This window comes from Saccostrea cucullata, unplaced genomic scaffold (genome assembly GCF_032062105.1).
Source record: "Saccostrea cucullata isolate Sc308-1 unplaced genomic scaffold, CSIRO_AGI_Scuc_v1 ctg11058, whole genome shotgun sequence".
NCBI lineage: Eukaryota > Metazoa > Mollusca > Bivalvia > Ostreida > Ostreidae > Saccostrea > Saccostrea cuccullata.
Window position 1 is genome coordinate 1 of NW_026923610.1, and position 21,512 is coordinate 21,512.

General features: G+C 36.5%; 1 protein-coding gene across 1 annotated transcript; it reads left to right on the plus strand.

Moving 5' to 3' along the window:
- Positions 1-48: 48 nt before the first annotated feature.
- Positions 49-1,602, plus strand: LOC134264467 (zinc finger protein 37 homolog; the record flags this gene model as incomplete). The annotated part of the gene is made up of 2 exons (XM_062746767.1): positions 49-1,215; positions 1,322-1,602. Coding segments are annotated over 2 exons (1,433 nt in total), but the record flags the coding sequence as incomplete, so codon positions are not given.
- Positions 1,603-21,512: the final 19,910 nt, after the last annotated feature.

Below are 21,512 nucleotides of genomic sequence, written 5' to 3' on the forward strand. Positions count from 1 at the left end.
TGTTACAGGGAGGAAAGAAATCAAGAGTGTTAAGAAACCAGCCTTCAGAAATCGAAGACAGCAATTATTGTACAGGAACTCAGGCCAAAAATGAAGAGGACCAGGAATCTCACAAGAAAAGCACTGGATTTATAAGGGAGGCTGATGAATATAAGGACAAATATAGGATATTTAAACCCAAGTTACATTTCCTGAGAAAATTTGAGAAATCTTGTAGAGATACAAGTCTTCACAGGACCAGGGAGTGGATGGACTGTAGTGCTGATTTACAGGTTAAATCTGAGAAAGAAAGAACCAGAGAGTGGGTGGATTGTAGTGCTAATTTACAGGTTAAATCTGAGAGAGACCTGACCAAGGAATGGGTAGACTGTAGTGCTGATTTACAGGTTAAGCCTGAGAGAGAACTGACCAAGGAGTGGGTAGACTGTAGTGCTGATTTACAGGTTAAGCCTGAGAGAGAACTGACCAAGGAGTGGGTAGACTGTAGTGCTGATTTACTGGTTAAACCTGAGAGAGAATGTGACTCTGCTGAATATGGTCAGTATTTCACCATCAACAGGAGATCTGGCAGAATGTCTGTCGGTGCTGATAACCTGTCACACACTGAAGGGAAAGAGTTAGAAAATGAATCTGATTCAAGAAAAATAAACAAAGAAAGTATAGATGTGAACAACAATGGATATAGTACAGAAGAATGGGAAACTGAAGATTTACAAAGAGGAAGGGCAGGTTACAGATGTAAAGAAGAAAACATAAGCAACATTTTGATTCAGAAGACCATGAAAAGTTTTATGGAGCATCCAGATACCACCAGTGCAGGCCTAATGGAAAAGCATGATCGAGGAGTGACCCCAGAGGCTTTACAGTCCTGTACTATTTACTACTGGTGTCATGCCTGTGAAATTTCTCTCAAGTCAGAGAAACTAGCAATTCAGCATCACCGAAAACATGACGATAAAAGTCAGACCCCTGTGAATCTGAATGCCTACCTGAGACAGGTGTATGGTTGTGTGACCAAGCACTGGAGAGGGAGGACATCTGAGGAAGGGGGGATTCTTCACATTTGTGGACTCTGTGATGAGGTAGTCCCCAACATGAGAAGCTTCCGGAATCACATCCAGACACATGGTGAAAGGATCAAGTGTAAAAAGTGTGGAAGGACATTCCTCACAGCAGAGGAACTACACAAACATTCCATTCAGAATCATTCTAAAGGTTATTATTAAAATGATTAATTCCATATATGTCTTGTTAAAAATGTTATTGCCAAAAAATATGAATGTGTTTTTATGATCATTGTAAATAGTCTTTAAAATTTCAGCATTCAAGAAAACGTCATCAAAGCCTAGGAAAAGGACTGGTGCCACACGGAGGCTCCAGAGACCCAGGGAACTGTTTGTCTGTGAGTATTGTAACAAGAGTTTATCCACCAAGGGAAGCCTGAAGATACACACCCGCCTACACACCGGGATCCTCCCCTTCAGATGCTCGATCTGCAGTAAAGGTTATCCACAGAAAGTACAGCTCAAGATACACATGAAGTCTTGTCGCAAAATAAATGCAGAATTACTTGAGCAGGAAAAATAAGGAATTTTTAAACGTACGGATGTTTATTGCCAGATATTTTATGAAAGCCAAGTAAACTCTATTCCTATTCATGATAAGTGTGTCAGATGTAGGTAAAGTACATACTATTGGGTTAGTTTAAAGAAATAAAGAATTTGTTTAAAAAATTAAGTCCTATTTTAAGGGGATCTAATTCTAAACTAAGAGAGGTAACTCTTAATGAATACATCGTACTAGCTGGCTACGTTTAACAAGAAAAACTGTTCAAAAATGTTGCTCAATTTTGTAAACTTAAGTTTTGTTGAATTACATTTTAATTGCCATATATTGTTAGAAAACTGGCATAAATAAAAATAACAACAGTGACCAGAGGGTCTTTCTACATTATTTACCTTCTTTGACGTAAACATCATTGTCAACTATGCAATGATATTGTTTGTTTGTAGTGTGATATATAGAAAAAATGTTAAAAGAGAATGGGCTTATTGAGATGGGCTCATTGTTTACTCTGTAACACTATCGTTATTGTCGCTACTGGCATTTTTTATTTATATCTTCTCTAAATTCACATATTTATTTTGCACTTTCATCACAAAAACTAAATAATACACTAAGAAATCAAAGTTTTACATGGAAATATATAGGAAATAACTTAAAATATCTTCTTGTCATTAGAACCACTGAGCCAAAAAAGCTGAAACTTACCAAAAAAGTGCTTACAAAAGGTAATTTCGAACCCTGGCTGAACATATTGAAATGAAATTTGGTATACAGATTTATCATAAGAATATCTAGGTCAAGTTTTGTTCTGGGTATGATTGGACATTCTGGACAGAGTTCTGCATAATTTGTAGTTTCCGTTCATTTTCTCTAGTTAATTCATAATGTGCAGTTTACTTGTCATGGTTTTAGGAAGTACCAGTCTTTAAAAATTATTGGAATGTATATAATCAGAGGTCCCAAATATGTTCCTTTGCTTCATTTTTAGCCCACCTGATCTGAAAGCTTAATTAATATTCTGGGTCTAATTTGTTCAACAAACTTGAATGGTTATCCATATGGACCTTTTATGGTAGTTCCTTTTTTGATTTTTTGTCTAAGAATTGAAACAAACTGATTTACTTAGTATACACTGTTATGAATGTTTTGTTTTTGTTTGTTATCTTCTGTTGTTTTTTTTTCCTCATTACATTTTGATAATAAACTGAAGATGAATCATTTACTTTTCTTATTCACAACAATATGCTGTAGAACAGGAAGTAGGTTGCTCACAAGAAGTGACAGTGCTTATTAGCATTTATAATAATGTAAGAAAAAACTTTACATTTCCAATTGTAATGGTTTGGGCCGTGGATATCGGCCTGGATAGCTCAGTTGGTAGAGCACCTGACTAGAGATACAGGGGTCCCGGGTTCGATTCCCGGTCCAGCCATGCATTTTCTCCTTTCCTGTTACAGATTTGGTGCCGTTGACCACCCCTGGACTTGCAGGTGAAAGTCCTGTCAGGGGCAATAAGAACTTGGGTTGTGTCTTCGAGGGCGAAGACCATTTAAGGAGGGAGGAATGTAATGGCTAGGGCCGTGGATATCGGCCTGGATAGCTCAATCGGTAGAGCACCTGACTAGTGATACAGGGGTCCCGGGTTCGATTCCCGGTCCAGCCATACATTTTCTCCTTTCCTGTTACAGATTTGGTGCCGTGCCATGCCCTGGAATTGACAGGTGAAAGACCTGCCAGGGATGAGCCTGGGTTGGGGTCTTTGGAGGGCCAAAGACCTTTAAGGAGGGAGGAATGTAATGGTCAGGGCCGTGGATATCGGCCTGGATAGCTCAGTTGGTAGAGCACCTGACTAGAGATACAGGGGTCCCGGGTTCGATTCCCGGTCCAGCCATGCATTTTCTCCTTTCCTGTTACACCAATGATAATTATATCACTGAATCATGTGTTCCTGTCTAATCAGTGATGTTATTAAGAATGCATTTGTCCCTTACTTGTTACTCTTATCATTTTGAAACATAGGCCAGTGATGTTTTAAATTATGTCTGTCTATTATTTTCCTCACATTTATACAACATGCAGTATTGATGTTAGGAATGCTTACTTCTCCATGGCACCTGATCCCACCTCTGATGTTATAAATCTTTTGATGGTCACAATATAATGTTGCAAAATATTGAACCCCAATTATACACCTGCATGTATTATAAATCAAAAGTTAGGGGGATGTGGTTAATGTATTTAAATGTTTGGCGGTGTCTTGTACAGTAAAGGGGGGATTAAAACATTATGGATTTAGTATATTCAAATTGAACATTTGATTCTCCAGTGTTTTCTGTCCTAAATATTTTGTTTTCCAGTGAGCAGGTGTGTGTGCATGCAACCAGGTATTGCAGTGAAATTAAGTCAGTTTCACACTTTAACTTATCCTCCTAGGATACTGTAAACCAACATTTATTCATAAATGAGAATATCCACGAGTTTCGGGACCTTCGTTTACAAGCGAATATTTCTCATCTCAAATCAAGCTGTAAACCAACTATTATTTGTGACTTCTTTTATTCACCATTTTTTAGTTTGGAATCCTCCATGACTACTGATTTTTGCAACTGAGGCAACATTCTACATAAATACATAAGTTGATAATCTATTTGCAAGCAGGTATATTTAATATTTTGCAATCATTATCTCTTGTGCTCTTCATCCTTATTAACCCTACTTACACATCCACCCAAAAAGGAAATGCTAAATTTTTTAATGGAGTCAATATATTCTGCTAAAATTTGAACCCATGGTCAGTAAATGATATAACAGTATTTTGAACCTCAGATTCGATATTTTTTAGGTGTAAGAAATAACATTGTTGAAAAGTAGGTTAAATGTCAAGGTTAAAGGTCACAGGATCAAAAATCATAGTGTATTTAGAAAGATCTTGTCACAGGTAATATGCATGTGAAATGTGACAGCCCTATCTCTTCTCATTCAAAAGTCATGACCAAGATTCAAGTTTTTGAAAAGTAGGTAAAACTTCAAGTTCAATAGGTCAAGAGTGTAAGTGTTTTTAGAAAGATCTTGTTGTCATGGGTAATATAAATGTTTAATATGTAAGGCATATTTCTTCTCATTTAAAAGTTATTGCCAATTCATTGTACTATTTAAATTTTTTGAAAAGTAGGTCGGTCTTCAAGGTCACGGGGTCAAAATCTTAGTGTATTGTTTAGAAAGGTCTTGTCGCAGGTAATACATGTTTAATGTGAAAGCACTGTCTCTCCTCATTCAAAAGATAAGCACTGTCTCTCCTCATTCAAAAGATATGACTAATGTTAAAGTTTTTATGACAGACGGATAGACTGACAAATGTACAGATGGACAGACGAATGAGATTTAATATACCCTTGCTTTCGCGAAAGCGGGGACAATAATCGCAAGTGAGTTAAGGCTACGTATAGAGGTTTTTATTCAAAATTCTAATTAAAACCAAAATGACTTTTACTACCGCACAGAAAAAGTTAAGACTTGTTGTCGTATACATTCTTATTACCCACGACATACAATAGCCAGTGCATATTATGACGTCATCAACCTCTACTACATAAGCTTATAAGGAACATCAACAAAATCGCTTCGGCGCAAGGGCATACCTTACTTTGTTTTACAGAAACGAGGTAAAAATTGACGCAGCATATTCTAAGAATTTAAGATGTTGCTGCACAAATGTCGACACTGTGAGTGTTTAGTTACTATTTGTACAGTTTTAAGTTGAAACAGGGTGAAAATTTACAGTCCAGTGTAAGTTTTATAATTTTTTTATCGAATGAAAGAGTGCATAGGATTTGTGCAGCAATTTTTTGAATTTTTAGAATAAATTCCTTAATATTATACAATATTTATTTTAAATTAAATAGGTTATGCCCTTGCGCCGACGTTGTTTTGTTGATGTGTTTTATTACTTGAATGGGAAAGAAAAATGACGTCATAGTATGACGTCATAATGTGTACTAGCTTTAATATTTTGTCGGTCCTAAGTATGAATATGAAGATCAATTTGAACTTCCTCTGTATATTAAATAAACAAATTATGCATTTTTATTAGCTAATTTGCATAGAAATGCCTGTATTTAGCCTTAACTCACTTGCGATTAAGTTTTCAGACATCTGAAAAATTTTCTTTGAATCTTTGTAAAAGAAAGATAACCTTCTCTGGTATGGAAGGGAATTACCGCCAAAAGTCTATGTATCTTGCTTTTATTCTTATTCTGCCTACTTCTTTATGCTTTGTTTATATTATTGTAATTATATGTCACTTTATTGTTTTCATATTCGTCTTCATTACATTTCACTTTGACTTTTATCCTTCTTCATTTTGCCCTTACTTCTATGTTACTTTATTCTTGTAAATTCATTTTACTTTCTTTTAAATTGATACAGTTTCTTAAATGATTATAACTATTACGAACGTTAACTCAATCACGCAAACAATGAAGCATATTCAATGAAGACGAATACAAGTTGTCCGAATTTAGTGCCGCATTATAACGCTAGGTGGCAGGGGTGTTCGCTAAGAGTGTTGGTAAAATTAGGTAAGCAAACCCGGGCCGGGATTATTCGTGTTTTTTCGATTTTCTGTCTTAATACTTTATTAATCAAACTTCAAATTTTTAAAAGACTGATGCCGGAAGACTATACATGTACATTGGGACTCCCCCCGGGGAAGTTTCAATATAGTCTTCCGCGGGAAATCTCGCTATATATAGCAATTCGCCCCTTCCTAGCAACCCCTACCCCGAATAGATTTTTAAACCGTAAAACAATGTTTATATATACTAACGTTTTCAGTTTTTGAAGAAATGTTATCCGTTCTATCAGAGACCTATATACTAGTATATAGGTCCCTGGTTCTGTACGAATAAATATTTAAATAATATCATTTTAATAGTGTTTTATAATTAAATCATTTTAACCATTTAGTTAAACATAGATAATCTTCACGAGTACATATGGATAATGACTCTCTCTCTCTCTCTCTCTCTCTCTCTCTCTCTCTCCCCCCCCCTTGGATGCAGTCGCCAGCGTGGCACTGTGGTTACGGCGTCTGTTCTTTATAATGTCACGAAGTACAGTATAGTAAGGAGTCGACCAATACGTCGTGGGTTCGAATCCCACCATAGGATGTGGAGTTCGGTCCTTCGGATAAGACCTAGACCGTATTATCCGAGGTCCCGTGTCGCAGTAGGTGCTGGCACGAAAAAAGATCCCTCACTGCTCAATGGCTATAAGTGCCTCGTAGGACAAATTTGCAGCTCTCCACCGGCAAGAGGTGGCTTCTCCTTTTGAGTGAAAAATTCTCGAACAGGAAATTATACAATGTACAATCACACCACCAAAGTCTCAATATATATACTGACTTCCGGGTGGGGTAAGTTTCATCGGTAGAGGGGAGGGTGGCCACGTAACATTTACCTAAACGTAACTTTTTACTTCTGGAAAAGTTCAGCAAAAGGCTTGTTGCCCCCATCCCTTAAACTTTTTGTTGCAGTACTAATAGTCAATTTATATATTAAAAGTCATCTACTTAGTGGCATATCAGTAAAATTTATTACTGAAAAAAGTTGACGACCCCCCCCCCCCCCTTTCATCACCACCAAATAGAATTTTCAAGTTTAAAGATTTTTTTTTTAGCTCTCCCGGTTGATGACAAACACGGTGCGGACTAAAGATATTTCTTTCTTCATTGAAAAGTGCTATTTTAGTATAAAATATTAACGCAGGAAAAAAGACCGAGGTGTTTCTAGTATGCCTGGGTGCATGTAGTCTGGTTCCGACTTCGCCTTCCATGCGCGGATCTAGATGGGGGGGGGGATTAGGACCCCTTCGAATTAACAAGGTTACTAAAACAAGGAAAAAAAGTTACCCCCCCCCCCCCCATGAAATAGAATTTTGACGTTTGAGCAAGTTTATGTTATTTTCTTCTTTTTATGCTTGTCAAGAAATTTCTGGGATTGGATTTTTCTTGACTGGGTTGCCCCCCACTGGAAAAAATTCTGGATCCGCGCCTGCCTACCCATAACGCTCCTCACTCCTTTGCAAAGTCCTGTCCCTAGAATCACGCGCATCAGCACTTACTATCTGTCGTGAAATAAAGTTCAGTTCAGTGGAAGGTTCTGAAAAACAACCCAATTTATCAGGGTTAACTAGTTTCAAAATCCTTAACATTTTTATAACAATTAAACTGTAATTCAAATATCCAAAAAATAACTTAGTAGAGTTATATTTTTCACGCTAGAGAACAGTGACGTAGCATCGTTTTTGAAAGTGGGGAGGGGGGCAACAAGAGAATAAATATTCAAGCTACCCGGCTGAAAACAACTTGACAAGCGCAAAATAAACCCCAGGAAATTGTCCAAACTTGAAAATACATAGGCGTCGGAACCGGGGAAGGGGGGGGGTTGGGTTAGCCCCCACTTCTTTCCAAAGATAGACTTAGTACATAGACAATGAACATTCCGCGTAGCTTTAGTCCCCCCCTCCCCCCCCCACTTTCCATGGACACGATGCAGTAAAGGTATAAACTGGGGAAAGTGGTGGTAATTGGAAAAAAACTTTGGCACTGGAGTTCGAACCTTCAACCCACCCCCACCCCACCCCTCCTCACGAAATAGGATTTTTGTGTTTGGAAAATGGATTTTTGTGTGTGTGTGTGTGTGTGTGTGTGTGTGAGGGTGTGTGTGTGTGTGTGTGACAGGGTTTTTTTTTTTTGAAGGTCTAAAAAAATTCTTATATACTCCCCCCCCCCCCCCAACTTTCAATTAGCTTCCGATGACAATGAAATCCTATTTCGGGGGCGGGGTGGGTTTTGAGTTAGATTCAATTTCTTCTTTAGAATCGAATTTAAATTTTCTTCCTACTATACGTACATTTACTTATTTGACCCTTACTCTTACAAAAAGTGGGTCGGACTTTAAATGAACATAGTTCTTATAGTATAAAGTTGTGTCTGAAAAAAAGAAGCCGTTATTCCTGTGTGCCCAGAGAAAATAAATATGGAGTTTCCATCATTGGATCGGGAGATCGGATCCGGCCTTCAGAAGTTCGATTGATAAAGTATTAACTAAGGCGTATTAAAGAATCTCAAATAACCCGACCCGGGTTTGCTTACCTAGTTTTACCAACACTCGTAGCGAACACCACGCCACCTAGCGTTATAATGCCGCACTAAATTTTGACGGTTTGACAACTTCCATTCGTCTTCATTGAATATGCTTCATTGTTAGCGTGATTGAATTAACATTCGTAGTAGAGATAATGCTAATAATTTATTAAAGAAACTGTTTAAGATGAAAAGAAAGTAGAATGAATTTACAAGAATAAAGCAACATAGAAGTAAAGACAAAATGAAGAATGATAAAAGTCAAAGTGAAATGTAATAAAGACGAATATGAAAACAATAAAGTGACATATAATTACAATAATAACAAAGCATAAAGAAGTAGGCAGAATAAGAATAAAAGCAAGATACATAAACTTTTGGCGGTAATTCCCTTCCATACTCTGGAAGTAATGACATTTCCCATAAATTTGCAATTTTCAATTTGAAATACGATATACATGAATATGTTGTGTGAAAATCATATAATCATAGATCTAAAGCAGATAGCTCTATTATGTAATGTCATTGGAAGATATATCACAGTAATATTAAATATTCTTTTTGATCTTCAAAAGTGGGCATTTATTTTAAGATATTGTAAAGACCGTTTCAAACTACTTTGAACTGACAAAATTTCATATGAAAAGTGATTCACAACATTTCAATTTCTATAGCTTTAATATCAAGGTTTAACTTAAACATTTTCATATAATCAGTATTTTCAACGGGTATTGATAATGGTCTAGGGGTGGTCATCTTTTTAAGCTATCAAAGCCGATGAACCTTTATTTCATTATAATTTAATTCTGGTTGTAACGCTGTATTTGATTGGATAAAAAATTTACTTCATATCGTATAAAATGGGTTGCCTACGTCACAATGACTTACGTCAAAAATGTATCAATCCGCCTGACGTTACATTCAAATTTTGTACAAGTGAAGTCATTTTGTTAGAACAATCATCTTTTTTTTCTTACATCGAATGAATGAAAATTAAATTATAAGGTATGAATTTAATAGCTACCCATTTTATACGGTATAAACTGGGTTGGAACAGTATACGCTTTTTTATAAACCGCTTCGCGGTTTATAAAGCGTAAACTGTCCCAACCCAGTTAATACCGTATAAAATGGGTAGCTATTAAACTCATTCCTTAACTTAAGAACAAAAAATTCTTTTGGTGATAGTATATCGAGTTGTTCAACAAGATTATTTTTTAATCAGTGGAAAATATGATTTACTCGATGAAGGGCATAAAATTATAAAACTTGAAAACTTTAATCCTGTTGGTTTTTACTAATTTGCTGTATCCTTCAAAGTTTCTTTCTAGATTATTTGAACCGAAAGCTCTATTGAGCCATTTTGATTCTTAAACCTTTCCACATTATGTCACACAAATTGCCCCTTACGATACATTTTATAAAGCGAAAGTGGATAATAGTAAATATCAAGGTTTGTTTAATTTTTTCCCTTTATTTTTAATGTGATAATATTGTTAGTACAATTTTGTATTTATGTTGAGGTTTGTAAATTAAATGGTATAAAGCTTTCCTTGAAAAGGAATAAACTGGCTCCTTTTTAATGTTGACTCAGTTACAATCTTATCAGAGGCCTACGGCAGCCCACGACGGTTAAATAAGACTAATCCGACATTCAAATTATTACTTCTACATTTTTCAAACACTTGCAGGCATAAAGCTTTTCATATAAAGATGAACTTCATCGATAATTGTTTAAGTATATCTTTTAAATTAAAATAATGATAATAATAATGGTAATAATAACTCATTTCTGTCTTTATAAATTTAGAAAATTGAATCCACGTGAGGGAATGCATGGCTTCAAACATTGGAAACGAGTCACGTGTCTCAGAATACGAGATAAACGCCCCCAAATGGCCATACGACCAATGGGAGAAGGTCAAGAAATCTGACGTCACTGAGATGGTTGCAGGAAATGATCATGTAAGAGACGTACCATGTCATTATCAAAGTTTACCGACAATTCAAACTAATTCTGCCTTGGAGGAACTTTTATATCATCTTTCTTTATTTACCAACGTGCTAGAAGAGGGAACAAATGCGCGTGTTCACAGAGAAGTGCAGGAATTGATGGAGACGTTTTCGGAGAACCTGAGGACCACAGGAGTACTCTTCAAGGGATGTAGATTAATACAATGTGGAAGTGTTGCCGAGGGAACAAAAGTAGGAAAAGCAGATGAATATGATTATTTATTGGTTCTGGATGTATTATCGGACAGGGAAACGTTTGATCTACGTCTCTCAGATAAATACTTTAAATTTGCTTTAAAACCGACAAAATTCATGGAAACCATGCAATTGGAAGTCCCGAACTTATTAGATTTTGATGAGGGTTCCGTGTTTTTAAAGTATACTTTTAAGCAGCTGATACTGAAAACAATCCTTAATGTTATCGATTCCTCTTTGACTTCTGGCTGGAGGAGATTGCCCGGAGAAAATGATGACGTTTGTTCATTAAACATTGCTACAACTCTCCATCTTTTCTTTGAAAAGTATGATATGGACGTGGACATTGATGTATGTCTGTGTTTTCAGTTATCACCGAGAGATATAGAAAATGTTGCAGAGCTAGAGTCAAGATCACAAAAGGAAGAAAATTTGAGTTTTCTTTTCTCCTACCTACACTGTCTTCACCAAGTCGCCCCATTTGAAGTAATTGCCATCATTGGGGACGGGGAACACGCATTCAGTGTTACAAACACTCGCATTACTGCGCCCCTACTAGAGTTGTCACGGCTTCGTTACCATGGTCCAAATGACGGAAGATTAAAGACATACAAATTGGCAAAATGCTTAACCAACACTTTTCTGCCAAGGTACACAAATGTATTTGGTTGTAAAAGATGCTGCCATGTTCTAGTTAAAAGTTACTATTTGAAAAACATCTTACTTTTTATGATGAAAAATTACGCCGATAGTTCTCAATGGGCGGATGATAAAATATACTCGCGTGTTTTGGAAGTGTTTGCCATATTGAAGCAATGCATCGAGGGACGAAAAGATGAAGTGGCATGTCTTTCCGTCTGCTGCGTTCCTGGACGATTGCGATTGGATGAAATTTCTACAAACAACCCTTACATTAAGGGCAAGCCAAACGAAAGGTCTGCTTTTTTATTCACTCCGGATTCTCATAAACCTTTGTATGAAATAAGCAGATCTCCATTTTATCAGGAAGAACTTTCTACAAGAAGTGTCAAAGCTAATCAGAAAATGAGAGAATAGTTCCATCACTTAAACAAGGAACACTGGAACTTTTACCAACTGATGACGGACTTCCAGAATTTTCTGTTGTTTCTGGCTTCCACGACAATTGAATGAAAAGCTGGCAATATTTACGGTAACTGACCAAAGATTTCACTGGTCAAAGAATCGGGTTAAAATTGAATTTGTATTCAGAGGTTTGTTTGTCTTTAGTTAAGATGCTTGCACAAAATCACTGCCTTTTTGGGCCGAATATGAAATCAGAATCTAATTGGTATGAAAGCATTTCAGAAATTGTTTTTAAGGATATTTAGGCACGGTTAGGGCGTGGGTAATGTCCATTCTAAAAGTCGGTTTTCCAAATATTTGATTATCAAAATCTATCTGCATTAAAAAAAAAAAACAGATGAACTGATGCATTTTTCGAAAGTGTTAATTTGGAGCCGCATTATTTGTCTTTGGCACCTAGCGCAACACTCGCTGTGTTAGCATTGAAAGTTCAAATCAATATGTGTATTAGCCGTCGAGTTACCTGTTATATTGTCAGTTATTCATTATTTTTCTTTTGATTTAGATTATGAAGGAATAATGTTATAATTATGCATACATTATTGTAATAATAATAATATTTTATGGCAATTACACTGTTCATCAAATATCACATTTTATGGCTCAATAATTTCTATGATAATTATTCATGTATTACTTAATAAAAATTATTCGAACTAGAATTCTATATAAATATAATAAATGTCTCTGCAAATATAAATAAAAATAATCTAAAATTTAATTTAATTATAAATTCAATTTAGAATTACTAGTAATAGGCGGGGGAGGGAGGTATATATGTCTTTTAAGTTTGCTTTAAGTATCAATTTGCATACTGTTTATTTTAAGCTACTCCGTGAATGTAAGGGCCCCTCATTATTTTTACAGCTTGTCAAGGAACGTTTGTTAGTACAAAGTGCCCACATGAAGTATAATAATGTTTAGTTGTGCTCAACTGTTGAATTGTAATATTTTGTCGTGTATATCTAACTGGATAGTTGTTAAAGCACCTGAACAGTGCTGCAGGGGTTCTGATCTCCCGGGTTCGATTCTCGGTCCATCTAGACATTTTCTCCTTACCTGTTACAGATTTGGTGTTGTTGATGATCCCTGAACTTGCAGATAAAAGTCCTTCCAAGGGCGAAAACAAGGAAAAAGAAGGAGGGATGTATAAATGGTTTGGGTAATGAATATCGGCCTGGGTAGCTCAGTAGATTAAGCACCTGATTAGTGATGCAGGAGGCCTGGGTTCGTTTCCGCTCCAGTCATACATTTTCTCCCTTCCTGTTTCAGAATATTTACAGACTTTACTTTGGCTTGGTGATAACCACCTGATTACACTGGCTTCATATTCAGGTATTTTATCTCACCTCGACGAAGTCGAGATGAGCTTTTGCTATACCCCTGGCGTCAGTGTCGCATCTAAGGATGGACAATCAAATCTTGCTTCAGATGCTGGATCTGACCTACATTTCCAAACGAGTGACCAGGTTAAAGTTTTTGGAACATTCAGTCTCCAAAGAACTTTATGACCTATTTAAACAGAACTTGCTTGAATATTGTTGTCAAAATACATACTTACTGTTAAAAAATATGATGTGAAATTTGCATTACATAAACTGACAACATTCGTCGATGTGAGCTTCGTAATCTTTGAATACCTATGTTTCAAAATAGTATCATTTTATTAATCATGTGGTGATCAAGCAATCTGGTTCTTTTGGCACAATAGCCTTTTCCATTTCGCCTACGTAGTGTTCTGGTATGGTTCACAACAATTTTCTTAATCTTTGTTTCTATTTGATGTTCTAGGGGTTGGTTGAGTCAATTATATTTATATTTGATGGCAACTCATAATAAAAATTATCGAGTAAAGGTTCTTATAATCCAGTTTTATTCAAATTAAGACATTTACCTTTACTAGTCGTTGAATGACAGGTAGGAGAAATATTGAGGCGTTGTTAAAGACCGGGGTTTTGTTGATCTTGTTTTGGTATACTTACTTTACTTACTCACTCTTCGTTTCTTGTGAAGCATATGGCTACAACAGTCGCTATCCACCTTACTCTGATTTGGGATGTTCTTTTTAGGCTCTTTCAAACTTGTTCTCCTCCAGCTGTTTAATGGTCGCCATTGCTTTTTTATCTTTCGGATTCCAGTCCAATGCCTCTCTAATGATGCTGTTTTGGAACTTTCTCCATGTGTGACCAATTTACTGCCATGCTCTTTTCTTGATCTGGAGGGATGTTGGTTCTTGGCTGGTACGCTCCAGTAGTTATTCGTTTGATAATTTTACTGGCCATTTCACTTTACAGATGTGTCATAGGCAATTGTTGGTAAATATATGAATTTTTTGTTGTTGTCCACCTGTTAAGTTTCCAGGTTTCATATCCGTATAAAAGCACTGAATTAACATTGGTATTAAATGTTCTGATCTTTGTGCTTTCACTTAGTGTACTCTCACAGGGGCCAGTAACATGCTAAATTTGAATTTACGTATTGACTATATATCTTTTTTTGTATATATATAGTCAATACGTAAATTCAAATTTAGCATGTTACTGGCCCCTGTGTGTACTCTGGGGAACTCCAGACAGGTTTGAGCATTGCGAAGGCTTCTTGGGCTTTGCTTATTCTGGCTTTAATGTCTTCGTCTGAACCACCTGCATTACTTATGATAGACCCTAAGTAAGTAAACTGAACCACTTGCATTACTTATGATGGACCCTAAGTAAGTAAACTGCTCCATTTCTTCTAGTTCTTACTCTTGATTTGTGATTAGTTTACCTTTCCTGGTCTTGACTTCATAACTTTTGTTTCCTTCATGTTAAATTTGAGTCCTAATCTTCTTTCCAATTTCATTTAGCTGGTCTTTTCTCTCATGTTTTTATTTGTAGTCAGGTCATCGGCAAAATCCAGGCCTTTTAATCTTCCTACCATTGTCCATTATATTCCCTTTGGTTTTTTTTAGTAAACAAATAAATAGAGAAGATGCTGCCTTGATGGTTCCGCCCTCACCGACGGTAATACCGTCTAATATATCAATCTAGATCTGAGAGCAACCTTGCCTTCATTCTTTCCGTGCCAATATGTACACAAGGCCTGAACATCTTTCTTTCACTGGGGCCGGTCGTAGGCTGCATTGAGTGCCGTGTTCCAAGAGTTCCAGCCTGCATTATTTCACTTTGCCTTCATCTGCAGCCATGTTGTCTTGTGCCTGCTTCGCTTCCTTCTCCCATCAGTTGTCCACCCGAGGGACACAACAAAGTCATCTGTTGGATCCTTTCTAAGCACTTGGCCGATCCAATTCGATCTCCTCCTCCTCGCCTCATCACTGTTGCTTTCTTCTTCTACCATCTTCAAAATCGTCTTCTTTGGATATGTATAAGTCATCTGATTTCTAGGATCCTTCTAAGGATCATTTGGTCTGAAAGGAGTCAACTTTTTCCATTGTCTCGGTAATCTTCTGAGTCTCACATCCGTATAACACTACGGAGAGGAACGGGCTCTTGATGAGGAGACTTTTATTTTTCTACTAATGTCTGTGGTGTTCCATATACTTGCTAGCCTCCTGAAGGATGTGCAGGTCCGTGCTATATCCTCTTCCTGATGTCAACAGTACCTCTTCCATCTTGATAACATTGGCGCCGACGTAAGTGAAGCTGCCCACCTCGCCGACTTCACTAGCTCCGACTTTCAGGCTGGCTTAACTCTTGCTTTTTATCTTCATCACTTTGCACTTCTTGGCATTCAGTTCCAACCCAACTTTTCCTGAGTATTCCTCTAGCTTTGTTGTCTTACTGAAGGTCGTCCATTGCTGTTGACAGCAGGTTTTAAGGTTTGTTTACTAAACAACGTTCAAGACGGAACAAATGCGCATGTTCACAAAGAAGTGCAGGAATTGATGGAGACGTTTTTCGAGAACCTGAGGACCGCAGGAGTACTCTTCAAGGGATGTAGATCAATACAGCGTGGAAGTGTTGCCGAGGGAACAAAAGTAGGAAAAGCAGATGAATAAGATTATTTATTGGATCTGGATGTATTATCGGACAGGGAAACGTTTGATCTACGTCTCTCAGATAAATACTTTAAATTTGGTTTAAAACCGACAAAATTCATGGAAACCATGCAATCAGAGATTCAGAACTTACTGGGTTTGGATAAAGGTTCTGTATTTTTAATCTACACTTTCAAGGAACTAGTACTGAAGTCAGTCCTTAAAGTTATCGATTCTTCACTGCCTACTGGTTGGAGTAGATTTCCGGCGGAAATGGTGCCGGTTGTTCCTCAAACATTGCTACGACGCTCTATCTTTTCTATGAAAAGTATGATATGGACGTGGACATTGATATATGTCTGTGCTTTCAATTACCACCGAAAGATACAGAAAGTGCTGCTGTGGAGCTGGAGTCAAGAAGCCAAGGGGATGAAAACTCCACCTTACTCTTTTTTTTCCTACTTACTTTGTCTTCACCAGGTTGCCCCATTTGAAATATTTGCCTTCATTTCGGAAAATGCATTCTGTGTTACTGACACTCTTATTACTCGGATAACTGCACCCTCACTAGAGTTGTCACGGCTTCTTTACCAGGGTCCAAATGACGGAAGACTGAAGACATACAAACTGGCGAAATGCTTAAGCAACAATTTTCTGCCAAGATACACAAATGTATTTGGTTGTAAAAGATGCTACCATGTTCTAGTGAAAAGTAACTACATGTATTTGAAAAACAAAGTATTTTTATGATGAAAAATTACACAGATAGTTCTCAATGGGCGGATGATGAAATATGCACACGCGTTTTGGAAGTGTTTGCCATATTGAAGCAATGCATCGAGGGACGAAAAAATGGAGTGGAGTTCGTTTCCGTCTGCTGCGTTCCTGGAATTGTAATTGAATGAAATTTCTACAAAAAACTGTTACTGTAAGGGGAAGCCCAACGACAGAACTGCTTTCTTGTTTACTCCGAATTCTCAGAAGCCTTTGTATAAAATAAGCAGGTCCCCATATTATAAGGAAGAGGTTTCTACAAGAAGCGTTAAAGCTAATAAAAAAAATTAGAGAATGGTTCCATCACTTAAACAAGGAACATTAGAACTTTTACGAGCTGATGACGGATTTTCAGAATTTTCTGTTGTTTCTGGCTTCCACGACCATTGAATGAGATTATTTTAGAGACTATTTACATTCTACTTTTCCTAACAAAAAAATGTGATAAATTAAAATCGTGTAAGGACCCCAAAGTGATGTTATAGATTTTATTAATTTACGTATGTAAAATCTGGCAATATTGACGGGTAACTGATCAGAGAGTTCACTGGTCACAAAATAGGATTAATTCGTTCTGAGGGTTTTATTTTGGAACCACACTGTATGTCGTAAGCAACTTAGGCAATCCCGGCCCTTCCGTTTGCAATCATCGTCGCAAACCACAGCCAAAATGTACGATCCTCTCCCAATCTGGCCGTGGTTGAACGAGGAAAGAATTCTTAAATTAAAAAATTGACCAGAGCGAGTAAAGCATAGTCGGATGATGAACTTTATCGTGACCTTTCGATGTCCAATCGCAGTATAGGAAATATTTCTTGTATACTGTTGACGTCAGTTGTTGATTTCGATGGAAACAAAACTTGCCACTGACTGAATGAAGGATATGGAAATAACGAACAGTATTCAATCTCAACGTCCATTAAACAATATACAAAATTAGAACAGAGCAAACACGGACCTCCGAAACATCAGAGGTGGGATCAGGTGCCATGGAGGAGTGAGCATCCCCTGCCGACCGGTCACACCCGCCGTGTGCTCGTTGTCATGATCAGGAAATAACGGAAAAAATCCGTCGTCAATTCAGTGTATAAATAATGGACTAACAATTGGTATGAAAAACGTCAGTCAGCATTTGACTCAATGATAAATTGTATTTGCTGACAAGGTCATTGTATCGACCATAGAATTTACGAAATGATGACTTTAAACATATGACGTCACAATAGAGGGGTGTAAATATTAAAAGATTACGACACTTTTTGTGATCAAGCAGCCACGGGTAGGAGAGAGCTATATGCGGACTCCGGACCGTGGCTTGAGACGATGGTTTGCAATGGGCGTTCAATATTCATGTATGTGTATTAGCCATCAGTTTACTCACAGTATTTTTTAGCTGCAGATCTGTAGCTCTCCGAAAAAATATATATTGATAGACCGGAGAGCTACAGTGCCACCCATTGAAAGAACTGTATATTTATTGCGCACAAAAAAGTGCGCTGTTTTTCGAATTATTTCTCAATGATTTTTAGACTGTCATTTCAAAATATTTCTAACCATGTGTTCCTAACATATTCTTTCACTGTTTCCACAACAAAACATTCCTTAAAATTGTTTTAAAAGCCCTCCTGGTCCTAAAATTGAGACCATCGAAAATTTCGCCTATTTATACTGCCATCTTGGTTTGCAAGATAATTCGATCCAACACGATTCGTACAGATGTAAACTACGAGAGTAATTGATAGAGGAGTAAAAACTTTATTGAAATCTAGCTTTTTTTGCAATTGAGGTAAGAATTATTCCAGAAACAGCGCATTTTTTGTGCGCAATAGATATACAGTTTTTTTCAATGGGTGGCACTGCAGCTCTCCGGTCTATCAATATATATTTTTTCGGAGAGCTACAGATTCTGCAGCTAAGTATTTTTAAGTGTTTTTTTTTATTAAGGTTATTGAAGAATAAAGTTATTCTAGATCTTATATCTACATTGCTTGTATTGTAATAATAGTAATATATGGCAGCTGCCAACTGGATAGTTGAGAGTTCAAACATAAAAATGTGGCATGGCTCAATAATATATTTCTATAACAATTAATGCATTACTTAAGAAAAACATTTGATTGTAGCCCTAATTTAAAAATATATTTTTACAAAATTAAAAATATCAGAAACATGTTTAAAATGTCTCTGCAAATGATTTAAATTTTAAAAAAATTAAAAAAATAATCTAAAATTATCTTTTTCCGGTTAAAACTTGAAAAAATTATATACTACGTTGTAATTTAACAACCTAGATTAAAATTCTATTCAGATTCATTTATACTACCCCCGAATAGATTGGGGAACACCTGCATTGAAATACGAATTATTTGACGTAAGACTTAACCTCATGATTATCGATGGCGCCAATGTTTGTAAACAAGTTCAAACTGTAATGTGTAACGCAAACGACCTTTTCCCAAATTTTGCTTATATTTAAAGTAAATTTATATTATTTGACTAACTGCAGAATCATAAGGACGTTGATGGGGTATCATATTTTAATATAAAACATGTCAAGACCAGGAACAGAAGAAACAGTGAGTTCGCATTTTCGAAATTAGACTTGGTGAAAACCACGTCTCTTCTTTCTTGTTCCTCATCTTTTTATCCGGTAAATGTTTATTGTTCTTTATAGGAAATTGAGGAGGACAGTAGGAATGTCCGCAGGACTCGACCTCGGAAGGTCAGACGACGTCCCCTCCAGGACACAGAGGAAGAGGTAGCGGAGGAGGTATTAGACTGCTCAAGATTTTCCTGCCAGTTTCCAGTCTATGCGAAAGTCACCGGACCGTCGGTTTTTACCGGTAAAATTTAGGTCGGGTCGGTAAAAAAAATCAGTTTACAGGACCGAATGTCCGGTAAAAAATAAGGCCAAATAAATCTAAATTAAGAGGTAAACATGGTCCAATTCCCCACAAATGTCCTTTATTTGACCAATTTAGCAGTAATACCTGATTAATTTTTATTTATTACAACCCTGTCATGATCGTTTTTATTCTAATTCGAATTTCCTCTGTCAAGGGTTAGAGATCTTTAGATAGCTCATACGTAGATTTGGTTGGGAAAATATTTAGATAGCTCATACGTAGATTTAGTTGGGAATTTTTTTTCAAATGATCATCAAACTTGAGTAACCATAATGAGTTGTTTCAGGAAAAATAAATATGCATTGCAAGTGCATATTAAATTTAAAATTTTTTTTTGATACAGTGTATGTTGTACAAGTCAAATCACAGGCACCTGAAGTATGGATAATACCCCCCCCCCTTTTAACGAAAAAAAATGTAAGAGTGTATAATACCTCGAAAATATAAAATTTCCCCGTCAAACATATCTATATGTCGTTATATGCAAGCAGAATGTACTTTTTCTCACGTTTAAAGAATGGCCCTATTCGGTATAATAAAAATACACAAGGTAAGAAACAAAAGTTGTAAACAAACGGGGGTTCCCCACTTCGAGACAGATTTTCCAAGGTAATAACAGTGTTACCTATCATAATTTTGCAAGCACTCTGTCTGGGAGATGTTCTTTTACTAGTCTCTTTAACCTAAACCCCGCTATTAGCGTTTGATATGCCGTAATCGGACGATTTATTAATCGGATACATAAAATTTTCTCCATTGGCAGCGTTGGAGGAGGTTTTGGAGCTGCTTTTCTGTTTCGCTTTATCTGATTGGTTAGATATTTAAACTGTATTACAATTAACCAATCAGATAAGGCGAAACAGAAAAGCAGCTCCAAAACCTCCTCCAACGCTGCCAATGGAGAAAATTTTATGTATCCGATTAATAAATCGTCCGATTACGGCATATCAAACGCTAATAGCGGGGTTTAGGTTAAAGAGACTAGTAAAAGAACATCTCCCAGACAGAGTGCTTGCAAAATTATGATAGGTAACACTGTTATTACCTTGGAAAATCTGTCTCGAAGTGGGGAACCCCCGTTTGTTTACAACTTTTGTTTCTTACCTTGTGTATTTTTATTATACCGAATAGGGCCATTCTTTAAACGTGAGAAAAAGTACAATCTGCAGCTTGCATATAACAACATGTAGATGTGTTTGACGGGGAATTTTTTTATTTTCGAGGTATTATACACTCTTACATTTTTTTTCGTTAAAAGAAAGGGGGGGGGGGGTATTATCCATACTTCAGGTGCCTGTGGTCAAATATGAAGGAAAAAAATACATGCAATTGTATAGATACCTTTAACAAAGGAAAATTATAAATAGTTAACATGTCCATTTCACTCTGAATTCATTTAACAATAAGGTTAAATTTCACAGTGAGAATTAACCCCATCCCACCATCCTCTCAATCTCGGTATCATAATGATGTATGGATTTAAAGGAAAAAAAGTTGGTCTGGTAAAAAATTGCTTGGTCTGGTAAAAATTTTATTTTTACCAGACATTTTGTCTGGTAACAATTTTCAACTTTCGCGTAGACTGAACAGTTTCAACATTTTAATTTTTAAATGATATTTTCATAACTGCATATCAGTTTTAAAAATCTGACCTTTAGCTAAGAAAAAAGAAGGGAGATTGATATTTTAAAAATAAGAATTTAAAATTAAATTAGAACACTCTAGGAAATGTAGAATAAACTCTCAAGCCTTTGCAATATGTATATGCTGTATTATTTGTTGCTATATTGCTTGATGAAAAATATTCTTTCCGTTTTGCATTGGATGACAAATC